Below are 23,413 nucleotides of genomic sequence, written 5' to 3'. Positions count from 1 at the left end.
AAATTTAATCAGATGCAGTGATCAAAAATTGAGCGTTCCATGTCACTGAACGTCAGTGGATATAATACTGGTCATTTTATTTGTTGAAATATAAAAAGGAATATGCACTGACTCCAGTTTTCATTTCTGGTTAGTGTTATTTGATTTATTTATTTGAAAAAAATTCATGGTTGATATGCAATATAATGATTTTATTATTCCCTAGTTAACTGCAACTGGCAGTTTGAAAAACATTGCCTAATAACACTGAGACATCTGCTGTGGGAGGATAAGAATGAGGACCTACTGTGGGCAATGATAACCTAGACCAGTAGATGAGAAATAAGGGTGTAGTCTGTATGCCTACCCCAACACCAGTTACCAAAGCCTGCCAGTAATTGTGAGTCTGAATATCCTGGGTCCAGAGCTTGCCCTTCTTCTCAGGGGAGACACTTGATGGGGGAATGGACCTATATCATGGGTAGGTGAAACTCATTCCAGTTAACTGTATTAAACAACCTAAACGTTCAGTTAAAAACATGACTAAGAAGTCATGGATCATAACAGATTTGAGGAAAAAAAGCCCAAATGGTGCATCTAGACAGAGTAATTTTTATTCAACTTCCTCAGCATCTACTGAGCCTCCTGATCCGATGATCCATGTTCTTACTTGGTTTTGTTGTGTTTTCATTCATTATTTCCTTACTCATTCTCTTCTCTCTTTCTTCTTTTTCTGGAGCTTCTATTAGATGAATGCTGAATAATTGTCTATGCCTACTTGTGAATAAAGAGCAGAACCCTTCTCCTTCTGAATCTCATTTCACATGTCATCTATGTGTATGTGCTTTTTTAAAGGAAACCTTGTATGTATGGAATGAACCTAAATGGTGCATTAAAGGAATTTCTTTGCCTGAGAAAAAGTTGTCAACCTGTGAAACAGTTGACTTTTGGCTGAAAGTGGGAGCGGGTGTGGGAGCTTTCACCGCAGTTTTGCTGGTGGCTCTAACTTGCTACTTCTGGAAAAAGAATAAGAAGTAAGTAACCTCATTGGAGTGCCCATGTAAGAACTGAAGGATCTCCTTTGTTGTAAAAGTTTTAGAACTAATTATTATTACATCCAATAGTTTTTCTCAGACAGACAAGAAACTTCTATGAGGGAGTTATCAGACAAGAAACTTCTATGAGGGAGTTATAGGAAAGACCTCTAAGAAAGGAAACAGAAATGATTATTATTCTGCTAATAGATGATAGAATGTTAGAGGTGATGGAATTAGACCCATTTGTTATAAAACAGATATAAATGGAGGCTCTGGGTTATTCAGGTAGATGGGAGCAGAGCTGAGATCAGAGGTCAGGTTTTCTCACTCTGCATCTATTTTTCTTTTCCTGATAGTGTTGTGTCTTCTTGCTCCAATATTCCTTTTTCAGTTTCTCGTGGAAAGATATTTGCAAAAAAACAGACTATTTAGGCAAAAAGACCTTTATTCCAGGACTTTAGTAATCTAGGGTTGACTATTGAATCTATCTCCTGAATGTATATTGATCTGTTATGAGATTTGACTCTTCTAAAATGATTTACATATCTACGGGGCTCTGAAAGTTCTATATTGCAATATCTCAAGACAATGATAATACCTGAGGTGGTGAATAGAAAAGAGTATGTTATATACAGAAACAATAAGGATCACATCACTTAACCTATATGGTATTCTCATTCTTATGAACTAAACTTTGGAAAATCATACAGTGCCTTAGCTTGCAAATATTTATAAACTAAGAAAATGCATTCAGGTTCTTCAAGGTTTCTCTTGTTTTTCAAAAGTTCTTCATAATTGGACAATTTATTCAATGTAAAATAATTGATAGAGTTAACTATACTGCCACAATTCTCTAAAATCCTGAAAAAGATTTGTGTGTAGATGGTAGATTAATGAGAACACATAGTACTTTAGTGATAGGTGAGGGAAATTTATTAGTGGAGCCACTATACTGCAAAAGCATTTAATGGGCTGATGTATGACCACCTAAAATAAGTATTAATTTGTATTAAGCAGCCGTTTTATTTATTTACCCCTACTTAGACTGGAGTACAAATATTCCAAATTAGTGATGACAACTAACTCAAAAGAGTGTGAACTCCCAGCTGCAGACAGTTGTGCTATCATGGAAGGAGAAGACAATGAGGAAGAAGTTGTATATTCCAATAAACAGTCACTACTGGGAAAACTTAAATCCTTGGCAACAAAGGTAAAGAGCAGAATTTTAATCTTGTATTACTGTGCATTTATCAATGAGTGGTCATATTAACCTAATAGTAGCATTCATGCAACCCTATCATTAGGTATCTCTATCTCCATGGGTATTTATCCAATTAAAAAGAAGTACACAAGGATGGAGATAGGTAGATAGATAGATAGGTAGACAGATAAAAAGAATATCCACTGCAGCATTGTTTTTTCTTTCTTTTTTCTGGTTAACAGAGTAGGAACAACCTTATACACCATGAAGAAGGAGCAGAGAAGAAATTTCCATATATCAAAGTAATGGAATACTGTGCAACTGTGCAGCTATTAAAAATGGACATATATATGTCAATAGGTCCAAGATAAGTAGAAGCAACACAGAGACTATTACCTCTCTTAAAGATTCATTTATGTTAGTCTTTACAAAGCAGACTATTAACAGTGGCTACTTTGGGGAGTAACTAATGGCAGTCTTTAGTTTTTGAAGTAGTACATTTGTATAATATTTGGATTTTTACAAAGATATATTATTTTCTAATATTAAAAATTTTAGGTTGAAAAAAGATCTTACTCATACTTCTCTTTTTTGTTTTTCTTTTGTAACAAGGTTTTTTCACAGAGAAAAAGTAAAACTTACATAAACTCTTGAAGTATTAAATGTACCTTATCAGATGCCATCACATTTGCCAGCTTTGAAATGATGACGATATCCAGATTAACATTTAGTCTTAAATATTATTTGTAAACACATTTTATTGACATTCTTCACTATTGACTTAAAATATGAGAAATTACGAGTTTACCTCCACTCACCATTAAAAATAGAATGAAACAGAAGAAAGAAAATGTGTTTCAAATTATTTTCAGCAGGAAGAACAAGTGACAAAAGATTACATTTATTAAAAATGTCTTAGTCACTATTTTCTTTTACTCTCCGAATTTAAGTACATAAATATATAAAGAATCATTTAAAAACAAAATGAATAAGCCATATTCCCCTTCTGCTAAGGGTTAATTTTTTTTTTCACTGCAGTACTTCAGAAGGGATGTTTTTGCTATGGAGTAACAAATATATATTCAGCACCAAGAACTGAAATTTTGCCCTACTTGCAAGATAATAACAAATGAGCCTTCTACTGTTTCATGGACAGTTTAGGAGGCACAAGACTCCTGGTCAGGGACAAAGCACAGCTAAGTGCTCACAGCATAAGCCAGGGTATCAGCATTTATACCAGTTCCCCAAGCCTGGCTTTACTCAGGGCTCTGTGAACAGAAACAGATGACACTTGCACCGTCACTGGCTTGCATTACAGGAAAGGAACTCTAAGCTTTGGGAACCTGACTCTTAGAATGGGCAGTAAGCATGCCAATTCTTTGCTCCAAAGAGAGATACTATCGTTGTTGTACTAGACAGGGAGTGTATGTTCATTGCTTCAGAGGGAGACATCATTTCCTGCCATTTGGTCTGAAAAAAATACAATTTCTTTAGCTTCCAAGGCTGCTTTCTATACAAAGATCCTAAAAAAGATAATCTTGAACAAAGGGAAATCACTGTCTTGCTCCTAAGATATATGGAAATGCAAAAGAACCATGGAGAATTATCTCCCCCAAATATCCAAACTTCATTTCTACACCATTTTGGCTTCTGGTGAATTTTCCCCTTAATTCGGGCCTCTATCCACCCTCTGTTTAATCTGATTGAGCCTAGGCTCAAATCTGGCCAATTTACTGCATACCGCATCTATGGAATGATTGAACAATAGCAATGGGAATGTTGGCATTGTTATTTGGGGCAGAAGCTGGGGCCATTCCCAGCTGTTTCTTACAGATTTCTCACTAACTTTAAATGTTAGAGCATCTGGTGGGTACGGCAGACCTAGTAGTCAATTAAATTTAAGGTACTTGAAACAGTTTGAGAGAGGAACACTCTCATTGTCCTTCATAAAAGATGACGGGTGGCTCTGAAAAACAAATAATCATTAATACCCCTCCATTCTTCATACGTCTCAGGGTCTTTTAAAAAAGCTTATGATGGAGACCAAATGTGTCTTCTACCTTTGTCAGTGTGAGCTATGGTAGGAGGTCTTGATGAGCTGGGTAGTCAGCCAAGTAATAAAAGTTATTATCCTTTTAATCTAGGATCATGAAAATCCAGTATAACCATATAGATGACTACACTAGAATTATATTTGAATCTCCTAGACTCCCTTCTGTCAGGGATATCATCAGACATCCTGAGAGTTGCTTTTGAGTAAAAAGGACATATCATGTCCGAGAGTGATTAGGGTAGAAGCCTGAATTTTCATGTAAGCATAGATAATCTTATATAAGTCATATAACCTCAACCTGCTTACTGATAATTATGCATGACATGGCCAAGAGGAGATGATCCCTTTCTGGGGACAACTAAACATGGTTTAGTAACTCCTGTGGACCAGGAGCTGGTGAGGGAAATAGAGTCAGGAATCTTTCTTATTGATTTTTTAGAAGGCCCTTCTCACACTCAGTACCTTTCAACCTTAAGTATTGAAGGTCCACTGAACACATTTACTCTCAGCCCATTTTCAGGTAGCTTTTATGATAGAAAGGCACCATTGTTAGGCTGCAAAAGATCCATTAAGTCACAAACATTAAACAGATTTTTTTCAAGGATCATGGTGGCGTGGCTAGACTTAGCAGATCAGACTGGAACAGCAACACTATAGCATGAACAGGTGTTGGAAGTGGTAAGGCACTACTGATAGCCCAAAGAAGTGATCAGAGGTGTGATCTTATCAATTTGCCATGGAAAAACTGGTCAACTTTTGCCATGAGTCCCAAGTCTGGCATGCTTGGTAACCTCTGCATCTGAAAAAGAGTCCTTTGCTTTATGCCCAGTGTGTGATGGCAGAATCATTGCTCTGGTTAGCAAAGTGATGGGTCCATGCAGCATTTGTGGCAGTCTGTCTGGTGCAGTCAGTCTCTATCGCATGCTTAATTCTCTTTGATCTTTTCAAACAATGGGTCCTTAATGGAAGTATCTATAGGAGTAACCCAGATAATTAGATCAGCTGAGATTTGTTTCTGGAATTCGTTGCCCCAGAGAGGAGTAACTTTAATGTGGTCAGTTTATAGTTTTCCAATAGCAGACCAAATAGTTTATTGACTCTTGACAATAGTTCAGGAGTTAGTGGTGATATAATAAGGTTTATCAAGATAAGTACTAGCCACAGCTATGAGAATGGCTTTGGGTTCTTCCCACTAAGCCAAGCAATTTTTTAGGTTTTCAGTTATGCATACTGGTCTGAGATAGGACAGCTACAGCAGCTGGTAGTCACCCATTGGGTTTCAGCTCAACCAAACCATCAGTGAACCAGGCCCAGGCATGCAGTAGAACTTTGATGAACCAAGGACTAAAGCCAGTGGCTTCATTTTTGGTGGTGGAGTACAGGATAAAGTTTCCCCAAAAGGGTATGCTGCCATTTTTTAATGTGAGGCTGTGATGCTGCTGGGCAGGACCAGCTGTATTCTTGAATATACTATTTATATTTGACAAGTGACGCTTATCAGGTCCTTTCTGACCCAGTATCAGGCTATAGAATCACAAAATGCATAAGAATGGCTTTCAGTTTTGACAAGGACTCAGTAATAAGCTAATAGCTTCTTTTCAAAAGGACTATACCTGGTAGTCATATCAAAATGATGACTCTAAAATCCCAAAAGATACCTCTGGGGGAGGGCTCCTTCCCATTACTGAACTCTCTAATTGGCAGAATCATTAATCACTGAGAGTTGTATCACAAAGTGGTCATTAGAATTGTGAGGCCACAAAGGTGGAGAGCAGGATTCAGCTTGCTGGACAATTTTTAACATAGCCTGTTAGTTTGGGCCCACCTTAAAAGATAACTATTTTGTAGGTCAGCTGATGTCAAAGAGCAAGTAGCATATTCAAGTGAGGCTATACCGTCTCCAATAGCCAAGAGTCTAATAAAGTGCTGGACTGTTTTTTCCATGACTGGCAGACAGATTTAGCATTGCAAATCTGGTTACAAAGTCTCAAGAAACTTCACTTACCTAGCAGGTTCCTTAATTTTGTGGGGGTTTATCAGCCATCTTTGTTGGTAGAAGTCTGGTACTACAGGCAACACTGTTGAGACTGAGGCTTTTGACTTGACACCGACATTGCATCATTTATGTCAAGACACCGTTGGGCATCAGCAGGTAGAGAAACTTGTGTATAATCCTCACATAGACATTTGTTGCAAATGGCAGAGGAATTAGGAATCCTTGCAGTACTCTGCTAGCTCTCCTCTCCATGGGACTACTCTTGACTAGGGGAATCTCCCCTGGTACTTAAGAAATGAGTATGTAGAAGCATGTAACCATCAATTCCTACTAGATTTTCAGATATAGAAGTAACAACAGCAGCATCTTGGATAGTCCCGCAGAACCTATCACACAAGATCACATTACCTTAGCTTCCCTGCTGAGAATCTTGTTTAAACCCTGTTAATGGAATTTGCATGTCCCTCTCCTGTCACAGTTTCTGGTAGAATTGGTGACTTTGATGCCTGCAATGAAGAGTCATAAATGTTTGAATCCTTCTCCTCCTCAAGGCTCCCTAGCCAACTCAGATGGTTGTGCATGGCCTTCAGTCCCTCTGGGTGACAAGAAAACTAATAATCTTTCTTTGTAAAGCCAAGGTAGATGGGGAGGAAGAGATTAAAGGTGTAGAGAGAAAGACAATTTCTGAGACAACAAGCAAAAGCATTTGCTTTGTTTTTAAGCAGCACAGCAATTGCCCAAACAAACTTCCAGTGTTTTGGTCCACCTAAAATCCTATGTTGAAGGGCAAGGTTATCATCCCCAACATCATTTATTTCAGCTTTGGGATTCCTTCTTGACTCAGACCCAGCTGGACTGATTTCGGGCTGAGGCTTGGAGCTGTTACATCCTTTTGTTGATTTAGGCTTAACTCACATACTAGAGCCTTTTTAAAAAACCGAATCCACCTTATTTCTTGTTCCATTTTCATAAATCTGCATTACAGCTTGGTTTTAAAATAAATGATAGGGAAAGTTTCCAGGGTGGGGCTGATCATACTAACTTATTAAAATTCCTTTGGGTCAGTTTCTCATTCTCCAGTGATCTTCCACATTGTAAACCCAATCTGGGGCAGTAAGAGTCCCAGTGCTAGTCATTCCCTCACTAGGTTTTCCTGTGGGAATTAGTCTCAGGAAAATCTTCTGGAGAAGGCCAAGGCCTGTTACTGCAGTCTAAGTGTTTCCTCATATTGCAGTACTTCCTTTGTTGTTATTTTATGGTAATAGAATTGAAAGCTTGAAAGATTCCTGAAAACAATCACAGGAAACATGATGGTGGATAAAGTCTTTCACCCTGAGAAGATTGAGTGTACCTCTTTTTGTTTTGAATAGCAATTTTAATTGACATAATAATTAAGAAATAATTTAAATGAACATTTAAAATATCATAAAAAAGCTGAAAGAATTGTACAGTGGTATAGCCACATACCTACCACCTAGATTTTACTATATTTGATTTATTACCTTTCTTTCTAAATTTCTGTTCATTTACCAATACATGTTTTTTTTTGATGCATTTCAAAGTAAGCTGCAGAATTTAATACATTTCACACCTCTAAACACTTCAGGATACATATAATTGATGAGAGAATTCAATATTTTCAGTTTTTTCTAAGGGACAGTGTTTACCTAGAGTGAAATGCCCACATAACAACTATGCAATTAGATGAATCTTGGGAAGTGCATATATTTGTATCACCCCGAATCCTATCAAGAAATAGAATGTTAGGGGATCCCTGGATGGTGCAGCGGTTTGGCGCCTGCCTTTGGCCCAGGGCGCTATCTTGGAGACCCGGGATCGAGTCCCACATCGGGCTCCTGGTGCATGGAGCCTGCTTCTCCCTCTGCCTGTGTCTCTGCCTCTCTCTCTCTCTCTCTCTCTGTGTGTGACTATCATAAATAAATAAAAATTAAAAAAAAAAAGAAATAGAATGTTAGTCTCACCCCTGAAAGTAGACTCATGCCCTCTTGCATGCATTTGATTCCCATTCTTATCCTCCAGAGGAAACTACTATAGCAATTTTTTAAACTAGGTTAGTTTTGTCTGTTTTAGAACTTCACGATTGTAATTACACAGGACATAGTATTTTGTGCAAGTTTTCTTAAGAAAAAATGGTTTTGAAATTTATCTACCCTGTGTTAATCAGTGATAGATTCTTTTTATTCATAATTAGTATTCTATTATGTGGATTTGCCAAAAAATGTTTACTCACTCTCCTATTGATGAATATTGTGCTATTTCCAATACTTAGCAATGAATAAAGCTGCTGTTAATATCATTGGACATGTCTTATTGTGTGTCCCATTTCAAAAATTTGTTATGCATGGCTTTGTGGAGCAAAACTGGCTGTAAGTTTCTTAACTGTTATGTCATTTAAGATTTGCTTTATCTTCTATATGTCTAATCATGTCCTAAAAGTATTTTCTTATTTGGTATTTTCCTCCCAATACACTGGACTTGTTGGGGTTTATTTACGGATTTACTTTTCTTGATTTTTTTCAACAACATTAAAAATATATCTTCAGGGTTGGGTTTTTTTTTTTTTTTCATTATTCATTCCACCATCATTCATGGGATACTGATAGACACTCTGCCAGGTTTGGTGATATGTCAAATTAGATACAGTTTCTTATGTCAGAAACTTTTATTAGTACATGATACATGTACACCATACACAGACACACGATCATCCAGTGTGACAAGAGCACTGAGTAGGGTCTCTTGGAGGACAGTGGAGAAGGGAGCAAAAAAGATAGTGACAAGGTAAGGAGAAGCTTCTGGGAGAAGTTGGCTTTTGAGTAAATTGTTGAATCTAGAATTCAGAAAAATCATTTGTACGGCATCTTTATTTAATGATTGAGTAAACTCATACCTATAGAGGTTCCCTTCTTTGTCCAAGAAAGGGTTAGGTAGGAATTAAAAATCCATCTCCTGAGTTCCAATCTAGTGTTTTTCCTCCTGAAATGTGGTGTTTCAGTACATTTGCATAAGCACTGATTGATAGCCTACTATGTGCTAGGCCTGGAGCCATGTTTTGGGAATTTAAAAAATGAATAACCCCTAATTCTTGACATCGATAATTCTAAATTAGTGGTGCTAATTCCACACACACAAAGACATGTACATACCTATATATCCCACCTTCTCAGCAATAGGAGCAAAATCCCATGTGAACACAGAGGATATGGTGTCCAAAGCCCTGTGGAGCTAGCATGATTTTATAAAGTGTTTTTTAGTGTTTTATTTCAAATATGACCTTGAGGTCCCCCCTAGGCCTCAGCGCCTTCTACCTTCAGAAACATATTAAGTCACATCTTCTGAAGGAAAGGCCCTAAAAATCTCAAATTTCCTTTTTAGTTTATTGCTGGTACCCTAAACTCTTTCCCATCATACACTATAAGCTCCTTGAAGACAGACATTTTGTATCTCTAAAGTCTAGTGCTGTTCCTGCAATACATTAGTGCGTAATAAACTTTGAGTTATCAATGGTTATTTCAGTAAAGTGAAATCTGGTCAACATGGGGTAGCTCTAGGCAAATATCTTCAGAGCAAGCGAGCGAGAGCACTCAGATGTGCGGTCTGCCCTCCTGGGAGCATGTCATCTCAGCACAGGCAAGGAAAAGTGATATGTTGATGTTCATGTGGTGACATTTTTCCTGGAATACTTTTCCTGTAGCCCAAAAGCTTGTCTAAAGTCTTGGACTTCTCCACTCAAATGAGAGAAAGCACAAAAGCAGCCTTATTCCTTCTGACAGATACTCAGTGTCTACTCACTTTTATTTTCTCATTTTACATACACATCTGTTTACATCTAGGACTGGTCTGCCTCCTATTTCCTTTATTTTAGAAATAATCCTAGTTCTCTTCGTCTTTATTCACTTTGAAAGCATAGTTCCCTCATTCCATTCCAGCGGACTCCAGAGAGTTTTTTCTGACTTAACAGTGAAACATTGGGAGAAATCTCTTAATTCTTTTTTCCCCCATTAAAGCATCACTTATTTTAATAAGCTGCATTTTGACTGTAATATATAACAAAAGCCAGCAATGATGTATCTGAGTTAAAATATTGATTTGTTATCCAAGATGATTTATTTTTAATATCTTTAGAAGGTATATACTCAAAAGATTTTCCTAAAACATCAGTGAACCCAAATGATCTTATGTCTTATTGGTGTTCTCCTTATTTATTTCTGCTGTCCTTCTAATTATGAATCTTCTGTTATCTTGACAATATGTAGCTTATTTTAGTTCTCTTTTGTCCAAAATTCACATGGTAAGGTCATCTGTTTTGGCACCCAGGTCAGATACCCCTTAGGAAGAGTCTCACTGGTTTCTTAAAAAAAAAAAAAAATCACAGCTATATCTTTTGATATCTATGGCAATCATGCATTTGCTTCTATTTTGGATTATCTGTCTTATCTCCTGGACATCAAAGGCATCCTTCAGTGTAGGCGTGCTGTTTTATATCTGCCACTCTGCTTTAAATGTAAAATTCTAATCACAACTGGCAGGTATGTAGATTAAAATGATTTCTAGAACTTTCCTTCTGTACCCACAAGATCCTAAAATCTTAGTGGAATTTGAATGAGTTAATTTTCTTTTCATATTTTTTTTCTTCATAGGAAAAAGAAGACCATTTTGAATCTGTTCAACTGAAATCCTCAAGATCCCCAAATATATGAAAAGACAGTGCTGTAAGCCTTCAGATTAATGAATAAAGAAACCTGATCTCTAGTTTTACAGGACCAGAGTTTAAATCCTGTCCTCGTATCTGGCACGTTGGTGTTCTCACAGAGGAGGACCATGCCGCTGAAAAGGGAAGGAGGTTGAAACGTTTGATTGCCTTATCACATGGTCAAGTATCTTGCCAAAAAATAGGAAAGCAAATGGTTTGGGTCTCAACTGAAGATGAAGCTCAACTCAGGAAGAGATTTATCTGTAAATAGACATAACTGAAAACCAAGGTTAAGCCCACCAGTGCACTGCTGATGCATGCCATATAATTTAATGGGTAACTTTTATTCTTTATAACTTCCACATAAAAAGTGTGCTGAGGGCAGATGTGAACATATGCATTGTGATTCTATTTATGTCTTTTCTTTATAGTTTGGGGAAGATTTGAAAGTTTTTAAGGTATCATATATTTCCCCATTATTTATTTTCCTGACACACCTTAAAACATCTTTTCTATTAAAAAATGGTGAACAAAAAAAGACAATAAATTTTTCATTTTTCCATAGGGTCTTTCTTGATTTCAGCAGCCTTAGTAAACAGTAACTTTTTAGGAAGAATAAATATGTAAACATGCGCTTGGGTTTTCTAAACTTACATTCGCCTTTGAAATTGCATCCTTGTTGAAACTAGTAAGAAGGGCTTGACTGAAAGAGTTAAAGGGATACATTTTTCAAAAAAGGCAGAGAAACCTGACTTTCCATTAAACAAGCTGACTATGGTATTATAGATATCAAATGGCTCAAGACCAATTTTGTAATGCTTGCAGTCTAATTATAAATGAGTGAGAAAGCTTGTTTATCAAATCACATGCAAAATCATGAAGAAGAAAGTGGGATGGCTTGTAAGTACACATAACTGTGCAAAGGTATTGGGATAATTTCATGGTTCGCAGAAAATGGCAGTGGGACATTGGCCCTATATCAAGCATCAAAGTTATATGGTTATTTTTCTGCTAAGACATTGAGGCTTATGACTTCCATATAAGTTTTCTTTTTGAGTAAATAAGGCAGGAATTCAATTTTGGGAAATTGCATACAATTATGTATTCATAATAAGAATGTGGTTGTATCATACGTAGTTAGGAAGTAAGTGTTGTTCTTATTCAAAAATGATCTAGGTAATTGTGATATTTCCTCTGATGGATGGGTTACTAGTATTAGCACGACTTGAATATTATTTGTTGAAAGAAGATTGAATGAAGTCGGATCTGACTAATTTTGTGTAAACCTTTATTGTTCCAGAACTGGGAATGAGGGGAGTTTACTGACCATTGATGATCTAAGGTGCTCTGGTTTGTTTTCAATAAACAGTAATCTATGTAGATCTTAATCTAGATTTTTAAAAAAAGACTGGTGATTGCCTAAGAGGCAGGCCATAGGAGCAAGGTTTATTGAAAGTTTTGCTCCAACTCTTTCAATTAAGTATGACTTGCAACTTTTGATTCGGCAGGTAATGTCTTTATTTTTGTGGAAAATGGGGAAAAAATAAATAATTGCAGTTATTCATCTGGTGGGTAAAACACTGAACCATCCTGTTATTGTTAAATGAATGTCTGTTTTGTGTACATCTTTGCTGTGGGATTCATGAGTATAGATGAGATTGCCATTATTTTATTGTTAGCTGTGAAATGCAGAGGGGGGGCTGTCAGCATAAACCCTTTTCACATTTAATTTCCTAAATCTTGTTTGTTAATAAGAAATTCTTACAAGAAATTATTTTGGCATTGCTTACATTTATCTTGGCAACTGTGCTGATGAGCCTTTCCCCACCTTGATCAAAATTTAAGCAGAATGACAATACATTTGAGATGCACCTTTTCAGAGGAACCCTGGCCAAGGTGTACAGGCTGGCCAGAGTCAGGAGGCTCCACATAGTCACCTGCCACTTTTCCTCATCTTTAGCTATGCTTCACATGTATGTACCAAGCCATAGAGATAATTGGGATTTGCTCCCAGGTAGCTTCTTTCTTCTCCTGTCACTGGACTAAATCTATGACATGTCAAAAATGCCTTAAATTTTAATGAACTCTCTGAAAATGCAGTTGGTATTGAAGAATTTATTTTATTTCTAATTTTAGATATAAAATAGATTTTTGTCAGCTTAGTCCCATCTTTGGAAAGGAGCTGCCTTTTCCCCTTTGGATCCCAGTGATTTGTCATTTTATTCCAAGCACTGAAGAAGTATGCCAGAAAGAGTATCATGAAAATATGCAGACCAATCTTGACTATAAAATTCACTGTTATTTTTTTTTTTTAAAGAGCACTGCTTTATTTATTTATTTATGATAGTCACAGAGAGAGAGAGAGAGGCAGAGACACAGGCAGAGGGAGAAGCAGGCTCCACACACCGGGAGCCCGATGTGGGATTCGATCCCGGGTCTCCAGGATCGCGCCCTGGGCCAAAGGCAGGCACCAAACCGCTGCGCCACCCAGGGATCCCCAAATTCACTGTTATTTTATGTCTTGCCTTTGTAGAGCTCAGTGGAATGTTAAAAGGCATAAACAAATTAATCATGTTTCTGTGACTTTTAATAGATATTTGTTGTTTCTCGCCCCTCATAAATGGTAGAAGAAGTTCTAGATTATTTTTCTAAAAGGCACAGATTTTAAAGCCTTAAATACTTCATTAAGTCCACTGTCACCTATAATATCTCTTAGCGCTCTGTCAAAACGCATTTAAATTGGTTTTCCACTGGATGAGACCATGTCTTCGATGGATAAATTACATCATGCCATTTAACAATGTTGAGGAATTTGATATGTGTCCACTTGATTTAAAAGACTGAATTTTATTCTTGTTGACTTTCCCCTTTTTGGTTACTAGTAAATCAAGTCCTTTCCAGGATTAAAATTGTTTCATAGTATTTTTGTGTAGACTTTTGTGATTATTTTCTTCCCAAGGAGAAAAGATGATTATGTGGAAGAAGTGCTTGGGTCCAGTCATTTACGAACAGGAGTCTCCAGGTTCCCAGGTGGTGGGTCATGATTCACTGTGATTCTTCAAGACCAACTGGGTCAACTGTCATTTGACATCTGTCAGTAAAACTACTTCCTGTGGCTCATGGTCATTCTTAATGGAAGGCTGATGTGCAGATCATTTCTCTTTTGCTCATGGAAGTAAATTTCCTGGAAGTTGAGATGGGAAGATGACTTCACTGGCAATTTTTCAGTCAGTGTATTCCTCACATTTATCTTTTTACACAGAAGTAGTGTAGAGTAGGTCTTCCTCTTCAGAGAAATTAAAATATCCTCACACCTCTTTTATCATAACCATAGATGTTATCTCAAATTTACAGGACCAAGTCCTAAATTAAGGTTGCCCTAAAGAGAAGGTCCCAAGGGGAGTAAACTTAAAACTGAACACATCCAACACCTGATGCATTTATTGGATGCTAAAATGGATTTCACCTTCACATTAACTGGCCAGAGATGAACTCTTGCTGGATTTTATTTCTTTTAGTTAAACATTTTCAAGATGAGTTCATTTTAGACTCATAAATGAAGAAGTAAAACTTGAAGAGGAGGATGAATAATTGAAAATTGGTAACACTATTACAGTGGATACTGATATTAGCAGTACAGTTGATATTACTATTGCAGTTGTCTAGATCAGAGACCAGCAAACTTTTGCTGTAAAGGATCAGATAGTAAATATTTCAGCCTTGCAGGACAGGTGGTCTCTGTGCAAATCTGTAGCATGAAAGCAGCCACAGATAATATGTAAACAAATGGACGTGGCTGCATCCAATAAAACTTTGTGTACACGGAAATTTGAGTGTCATTTAAATTTTACTTGTCATGACATATTCTTCTTTAATTCTTCTCTCAACTATTTAAAAATGTAGAAACATTCTTTGCTAACAGGCTTTACAAAAACATGTGCTGGACTCATATTTGGCCTGTGAGCTATGGTTTGCTCACCACTAGTTTTAATCGCTGCCACCCACAAGCAGAACTCTGCGTACAGATCTGCTTACCACCTCAAAAGTTTCTCAGGCCTCTAGAGATATTCAGGAAGAAAATAAGCCATCACGCTCCTTTGATGATTTAATCACCTACACAAAGACAAAGCCAGATACTCTTCTGCATTCCTCTTGTAGTTTTGAGAATCAATTCTGTATATTGATTAGCAAATGACAAAACTAAAGGATGTGAATAGATTCAAATTCAACCAGCAACATTGGTTTAAATGTCTTTTCTCTTTGGGATTTATGTAACACTTATTGCTAAGGTAACTGGATTTGGAAATAATATTCTATCTTATATACAGATGCATTTTAATACCATAGTATCCCCAAGTGGGGGCTGTTGATGTATGAGAATAGTTTCAGCATAGATTCCTGAGTCCCAGCCCTGGAGAGGGTCACCTGAACAATTCACATGCATCCAGGCAGCACACACCTCCATCCACGCATGTTTACCAAATCCTATTTTAAGACCCACTGAGCTACAAAAGACAGGATTCCTTTAATGTTTGGTGGCTTGAGAAATGGACCTCTAATTCCTTTTTTTTTTTTTAAGATTTTATTTATTCATGAGAGACAGACACACACAGAGGCAGAGACATAGGCAGAGGGAGAAGCAGGCCTCATGCAGGGAGCCTGATATGGGACTCGATCCCCACACTTCGGGTTCATGACCTGAGCTGAAGGCAGATGCTCAACCGCTGAGTCACCCAGGCATCCCAGACCTCTAATTTGCTTGAATAAAATATCATAGTAAGGCTTTTAATTTGCTGAAAATTTCATCTTATTAATGAGTCTTAGAAGAAGAGCTCTGTCTAAAATAGCTTGTGGGTATTGATAGATTTGGTTTAGAGCAGGGCAATATTTCCTTTATCTTAGATGGCTGCTTTCAGATGACCATTGATTGGTCTAAATAAAAGAGTTAAAGCCAATGGGAATTGCATAAACCTAAACTTTTTGTCACAGAGCAGGAGTGAGAATTGCCTTATTTGTGGGTTTGGGCCTTTGTTATTAGAGCTATGGTGGTTATAACCCACACTGGTGTTCCGTCTTCCTGGCACCTCACTTTTCTTGGCGTCTTCATTCACACTTACAGTCTTTTGCTGAAGAGCTCTGGGGCCCAAAGCTATTATAGTGGATAAGTGAGGAAAGTAGGGGCTAGCCCAGGGAAGGTGGAGGTGAGGATGTACAGGTACAGTCTGAATTACCTCTTTCTCAGCTTCTCTGAATCTGTACTCTGTGTGGTCTGCAAACCAGGTTGCCCCACAGCTTGAAAATGGAACTTTTTTTATATTACCATGATGAATCTGAGTAGGTAAGAGAATATTAATATTTAAATGAGAGAGGATCCAGAGCATTTCAGAAACACTCAGAATACTAACAATCATCCCCCACAGCATTAGGCTCTGATATGTTAAAAAGTAGGATAGAAAAAAAAAAAAAAGTAGGATAGATCATTCTGCCTAAGTTCCTAAAATTCAGGAAGTTTTTGCAAAGATGGATCCACTCAACCAGTTTTATATTTTGGAAGAATGAAATGTTCTTACCAGAATTTAAAAAAAAAACAAAATCTATTTGTTCAAAGTGGCTTATGTAAAAATGATTTTATAATTGCTGTTTTCCATACATTATTCTGTTTTTCAAAAAAATCATTTCCAGGGATCACATGTTAGGTGATGCAATTTCAAATAGGAACCAAAGCTGATGACAAGGAAGGAGAAAATGACAAGAATTGTCAGTTATTGAGTTTCCAGTGTGTGGGCGGAGTGCGAAAAATACAGTGGCCCATAGATCAAAACCCAGCTCTCAAATATAGTGTTCTCAAGATTCACCCACAGCCTCATTGCCTTGTTTAAAAAGATTCACGATCTGTTTGATTGTTTTACGCATCAGCTGTTGTCTCTGAACCACCCATCTGATACAGCCTTCCTCCAACTGTCACATCCCATCAATTAATTGCATTTATTCTCCCTCCCATCAGCCTAGCCTCAGCCTTTATCTTGAGCAGAAGCCCATTTGGGGAGCACTTACCTAGCACTCCTGCCAGTGTCCACCACAGCAGGATGCATTTCTTCCCACCCACTCCCCCATATCCAGGTTCTTCTTTGAGTATGAGTTCAGGGGCTGGTTTGCAATGTTGTTTTTGAGCATCTGGTGACTTCTGGTTGGATTAGGTTAGGTTGCTGATTCAAATGCATTCAGAAGGAAGCAGAGCATTTCAATCATCTGACTCCTCACTTGATGTCCTTCAAGTCTATTCCTGTTGGCTGTGTGTACCTGCTCACAGTTTCTAGACATTTTGAAAATAGCATCAATACGTTCTGATGAACCAGGCCCTGATTACTGAGCTCATGGGCCCTTCCATCCTCAAGTCTCCTCCTCCTTCCACTTAACCGTTTTCCTCAGTCACTTCTTCCATGTGAATCATTCCTGCCTTTATGCTCCTTAAAGGCAAGCACTATGTTGCACCATCTCTCTCTCATGGCCTGAAGAGTGGCCCCCCAAAGGACATGTCTACATTCCAACCCCTGGAGCCTGGGCATGTACTTTTCTTGGAAAAAGAGCCTTTGCAGATGTGATTAATTTACAGCTTTTGAGATAAGATTATCCTGGAATACCCAGGTGGGCTTAAGTCCAATGACAAGTATTATTATAAGAAGGAAGGACAGACACACAGAGGGTGACGTGAAGATGGAGCCAGAGACTGGAGTGATGGGGCCAGAAGATACAAGAGGCATGGGATGGATTCTCCTCTAGAACTTGTGGTGGAATACCATACTGCCAACACTTTGATTTTGGACTTCTGGTCTCCAGAACTGTAAGAGAATAACTTCCTATTGCTTTAAGTGATCCCATTTATGGTAAGTTGGCAAATCAGCCACAGGAAATAAATATGTTCTCTATACATGGTACCTAGCATAGGACCTAGCAAGGAAGATGTGTTCTTAGTAAATTTTCCTACATTGAGAAATGATTTGTGAGTGGAAGGGTTTACAGTGGAAGATAGGAAAGGCTTATTTGGCCAAATTCTGTGCTGTTGTACAGATGCGCCTTAAAGACATCCATGTGTGTATTGTCATGTGGCCACTGACACAGCCTGATAATAGTATCATCAGTCAACTTCTGTTCTTTGTGATCTGCGAAGTCCAAAACTCTCTAGCAGGGTAGCAACTTGTGTTCAGAGTGTATGTAGGTGTACAGAGAAGCACAGTTAGACAGTTACTTCCAACGTTAAAAGTAGAAATAATCTTAAGTCAACATATTCAGATTTCTTGGAGTGATTAAAAAAGAATAAGCCATTATCCACCATGCTGGAAAACCTTGAAGGTTTTATTCTCAATATTTTTACATTAATACAGATGCTTTTTATTTTGTGCTGAGAAAAAACAATCTGTTACACATAATGTAACTTTAATATACAACATAGAAACTCATCCTAAATTAGTTACAACAAGGACCTACAAAAGACTTCATAGGAAAAAAAGTTACCTAATATTGCCACCAAATTTTATTTTAGACTGACCCTGTCAGACCCTGTCACCAATGCTCAGCTCTGTAAACAGTGGTTATTTCCATGTTCCGGGGAATCGTTAATAATGGGGCACTAAAATCAGCCTAAAAAGTTCTAGCACATCACTATATACTGTACAGTCCTCAAAAATAATTTATCGTACTGTTTCTAAAAAAAGGTCCTAGGGTTCTTTTGCTCTGTTTCCATATTCTGGAGCTGCACGTGAGCACTTTTGTCTAACAGTCTAAAAACACGAGAACTGAACTGTAATTCACAATCACAGAGATGAGGTGGTGGAGTCGAGAACTTCCCGCCCATTGCACACCGTGGGGACATAGGTGCTTGCAGAAGCTGGAAAACAAAGCAGGTCAGAAAATTCAGTGTTAGTCAAGCGAGCCACATAGGTAATGGAGAGGATAATCCTAGATGCTAGTTAAAATTAAGTTCAAAATCTGTTTTCATTTAGTTTTGGAAAAAGCTAAGTGACTGAATGCTGTAGTAGGTCAACTTTCTAAATATGTTCTGCTCAAAATTAGTTTGTATCCTGGTGTGTACCTCCACTAATGACATACCTCTTGGAGAGAGAGTTTATAAGCGTAATCGTTGTTGAAAGGAGTCACTTGTGGATTTAAAATTAGCTTTAGTGAGCTATAAACTGGTTAAAATAGAATGTGCAAAATTGAAAGCTCACTGCAATTTTCTTAAAGATTGTTAAATTAATTATGGTTTTTAGTACCTCAATTACTTTCATTCTCTCTGGGCAGGGATGCTTCTTACGTAGTCTCACGAGTCATCTGTGAACTCCACTGCCTCACAGAATGGTTTGGTGCATTTTCATTGTTAAGTGGATAATCTCTGTGAATATTCTAGGAAAGACTGGGGTGCTGAGAACTCAGTTTCTTAACAGTTCTTGGGAAGACATTCCAAAGGGAAGTGCTCTTGTTAATGACAATAGTGGCAACTATTGTCAGGGTGTTAGATGGGTATGTATTTTCATTCTTTTTATGGCATTTAGTTTTCCTAGATGCAATTCATATCCCTTATTACTTTAAAGGACTTGTTTTTATGAGAGATCTACATACAGCTTTGTCTTTTTACTGAAGGAGAACAAAAAAAAGAAGGAGCCCCCATTCTCCATGGGATGTGCAACTCTGTAGCCCAGAGAATCAGAGATGGCCTTACATTTATTTCCTTTTGAGCTGTTTTTGTTGCATCCCTTGGCCTGCCCATGATTATATGCTTTGCCCAAAAGGAACTTATCCTCTTGGCTACTGACCACAGCGCAAGTCAAACTGACCAGTCAGCTGTCCCATTCTTTAAGTGCATATCTCTTGGTTAATAATCATATAAGCTAATTTCCTGCTAAAGTGTTCATGCCTGATAGTGGAAATATTCTTGCCCAGTAAGATGGCATTTTTCATAAGGATTTTCTTTAAACATGAAGGAGAAATCATTATTAACTTTGAGATTATGTGCTCAGTCACCATATAACCTGAAACCTTTCAGCAGGCTCACCAGTAGGGAAACTAGAACTTTTCAATTTTGCATTGATTACTTGGATAGATAGGTAAGAAAAGCCATGAAGACAAGTCTGTGTGATTGAGGTTACAGTAGAGTCCTGTGACATGCTAACTCTTGGAGATATTTTTCCTTTGATCATTTTTAGGATCAGGTTCAATTTTCTTTATAATATGATCCCACTAAAAGGTACAGCTTTGGGAGAAAACATGGCATAATCTACATTTCTACAGTGAAGACATTTGAACACAGCGTGGGCCAGATAAATACTGGATGGAAAAGGATAGTGATAATAATTTCAAATGTGAGGGTGTTACCTTATTCTTTGTCAAGTTTTTTCATACTTTATGTAACTGTAGGTTCATAAAAACTAAGTAGGAAAAGAGAAAGAACAAGGTGAGGTGAAGTTCAACTACAGTTCAGTGGAAATGTAGGAGCATGCCAGGCTCTTCAATATGTGCTCTTCCTGTATATTCTGTTTCCAAATAGTAACTTGACATCCCCAGGTGGATGTTTAATAGACATCTTAAAATCCAGTGGCCAAAGAGTAACTCTTGATCCCTTAACCTGTCCCCATCTAGACTTCTTTTCTTCAATGAATGGTTTCACGATCAAGCCAGTGACCCAAGCCAGAAGTCTTAACAGTTATGCATCGTTTCCTTTTTTGTCTCTACTGTCCTGTCAATCCAGTCAGGTGGCCCAATCAACTCAATATCCACATCCACCTACCCATCTCTGTATCCACCACCTTGGGCCAAGCCACCATTATCTGGATATTGGCTACCAGGATGGTTGTACTGCTAATGTCTCTATTTCCATGCTTGCTCCCTGCCACACATTCTCCATGCAGCAGTGACAGTACATTTAAATGTCAATCACCTCCATGTGCTCCTGGAATGGCCTCCTTTTGTAATCTCCTTCCTCCAGATCATACATACATCCCTAGGTGATTCAAACCATGCCTATCTGCATTCATTTCATTCTGTGGTTTCTTTTCCCCACCTTTTTCACGCTTGTCCTCAAACACAGCACATCACAGCAATGGTGGGCCTTGGCAGTAGTCATTGCCTCTGCCAGGAGTGTTCTTTTCTCTCTTGATCACATGTCTAGCTTCTTCTTGTCATCTACATCTGAAATACCACCTCCTGAAAAAGGCTATCATCAGGCCACCTCACTTAAATAGCCAACCAGTTATTCTCTGTTGCATTACCTAATTTCAAAACTGATTTTTTCTTGCCTATTATTTATTATCTCTTTGTTAGCGTCTTATGCCTTATAATACTCTTGACTAGAAAATATGCAGGGGCTCTGTCTTTTTCATTATTTTATCCTAATTCCTGGTCATGGAATAGATTCTCTATAAATATTTTCTGAATGACTCTACAAATGGTTGCATTTCACAGAACAGGAGAATAAATGGAAATTTCAAGAAGGAAGTAATCTTTTAACCTGAAGAAATGACCAGGAAATATAAAACATATGGGCAGCCTTGTTTTGGGACAGGTAGGCCTTTTTGCTTCTCAGGCCACATTGTGACAATGAGCATTAAGTACCCCTATAGAGAGAACTGGCTTGGACTGTAAACATCCCATGGCAGGCATGGTGCCTTTGATATTCTTACTAATCTCTTCATCTTTTCCAGGATCAAGTTTTATTATTTCTGTGCAGATTTTTCATTTTCAGAGCTGGAAGAGGAATGATAGGTCATGGGGGTAAGTCTAGGAGAACCAGGGACTGGTATGCTTATGCCCTTTTGTGTCTATCTTGGATCAGTCTACTACACTTTCTGCTGGCACTTTTTTTTTTTTTTTACATTTTTTAAATTTAAATTCGATTTGCCAACATATAGTGTAAAACCCACTGCTCATCCCAACAAGTGCCCTCCTCATTGCCTGTCACCCAGTTACCTCATCTCCCCACCCACCTCCACTTCCACAACCCTTTGTTTGTTTCCCAGAGTTAGGAGTCTCTTGTGGTTTGTCTCCCTCTCTAATTTTTCCCACTCAGTTCCCATCCTTTCCTGTATAATCCCTTTCACTATTTCTTTTATTCCATGTATGGGTGAAACCATATGATGATTGTCCTTTTCCAACTGACTTATTTCACTCAGCATAATACCTTCTAGTTCCATCCATGTCAAAGCAAATGGTGGGTATTTGTCTCTTTGACAGATGAATGGATAAAAGAGATGTGTAGATATACACAATGGAATATTACTCAGCCATCTGCTGGCACTTTTAAAGATTTTATCAGAAACCCGCTGTGATATTCCCCATACTCTTTTGGAACTTGATATAATGCTGTTCCTAAGTGTGATCTGAAGATTTTCTTGCTCACTGCATGCTAATTTCTAATATATATATATATATATATATATATATATATGTGTGTGTGTGTGTGTGTGTGTGTGTGTGTGTGTGTGTGTGTGTATGTTGACTAGTCAGCTGCATGGAAAATCCTAAGTTAATAGTTTCAAATAATATTCCTGTGTACCCCTGCCCCTCGCCCATAGATACCATTATGGTAATTTGCAGAATAACTATGATTCACATACCTGCTTCATAAAGGCATGGAAGGGAATGCCCTACCTCAGCAGATCTGAAGTCTTTGAGAGGAAGATAATACAAATTCAAGATTTTCTTACCAGGAATAATAACAGCAAAACCTCTTCCACCAAGACTCTTGCTGTAGTTATTTCTACTCTAACTACTTTTAAGTGTATTGAAAGGGAACGTTGCTTGTATTTTTCCTGCTTCTCTTTTACTGTTTCATCTGTAGCTCTTGTCGGTGCATTTTATTTTATTATGTAAAAAATATCCTCATTTTTGTACGTGCTGCTGAATATAGTAGAGGAAATTACTGTTTTATGAGTTTACTATCTCAATTACTTTGCCTTTCATAAATATTTTACATATGCCTCTGTCTTAGCCCATCTGTTATTCCCCAAGGTAGGAAAATCTGTGGAAGAGCAAAGTACTATCATTTTCATGTGTGTGTTTGTGATGAGCTTTAGCTATTATTCTAATGAAATTCTCATGAGGTTTTTAATGGTATAAGTTTAGCCCATTTTCTTAAGTGCAGTTAAGCAGATTTCTATAATCATACTTTCTGTCAGAAATAAGAGGCATGTAGGCTTATTTTTGGCTTTGCCAGGAGGTGGGGTGAGGGTGAGGGGGTGAGCAGCAGCTGCTAGTAAGGTGGTGCAATTCCAAGTGAAGACTGAAGATAGTGGAAAAAGACCTAATAAGTTCCACCACTGATCACAGAAGGGCGATTCACACCCACCAAAAGGCAGATTTTACGTCACAGGCTAGTGAGGCATTAGAAATCAATGCAGCCACATGGCAGCTTTGTCTCATGCTGTGCAATCCATTCCTCTTC

The 23,413-nt window shown here is 37.8% G+C and overlaps 2 protein-coding genes across 4 annotated transcripts in view; one reads left to right on the top strand and one right to left on the bottom strand.

Moving 5' to 3' along the window:
• The window catches only part of ELAPOR2 (endosome-lysosome associated apoptosis and autophagy regulator family member 2), a 171,072-nt gene extending 156,956 nt beyond the window's left edge, over positions 1-14,116 (top strand). For 2 of the 3 annotated variants that reach the window (XM_041728273.1, XM_041728274.1), the window contains exons 20-22: positions 835-1,013; positions 2,061-2,226; positions 10,928-14,116. In XM_041728273.1, coding sequence (XP_041584207.1) covers positions 835-1,013; positions 2,061-2,226; positions 10,928-10,987 — 405 coding nt within the window. In that variant the 3' untranslated portion in view covers positions 10,988-14,116. The remainder of the gene's footprint in view (positions 1-834; positions 1,014-2,060; positions 2,227-10,927) is intronic. The other variant, XM_041728275.1, reaches the window with a different exon arrangement.
• Positions 14,117-18,259: 4,143 nt separating this feature from the next.
• The window catches only part of GRM3 (glutamate metabotropic receptor 3), a 207,147-nt gene continuing 201,993 nt past the window's right edge, over positions 18,260-23,413 (bottom strand). The window contains exon 6 of the mRNA XM_041727323.1: positions 18,260-18,865. Coding sequence (XP_041583257.1) covers positions 18,792-18,865 — 74 coding nt within the window. The 3' untranslated portion in view covers positions 18,260-18,791. The remainder of the gene's footprint in view (positions 18,866-23,413) is intronic.

Source organism: Vulpes lagopus, chromosome 13 (genome assembly GCF_018345385.1).
Source record: "Vulpes lagopus strain Blue_001 chromosome 13, ASM1834538v1, whole genome shotgun sequence".
Taxonomy (NCBI): Eukaryota; Metazoa; Chordata; class Mammalia; order Carnivora; family Canidae; genus Vulpes; species Vulpes lagopus.
The sequence above is the reverse complement of the archived record's forward strand: the minus strand, read 5'-3'. Positions and strand labels throughout refer to the sequence as shown.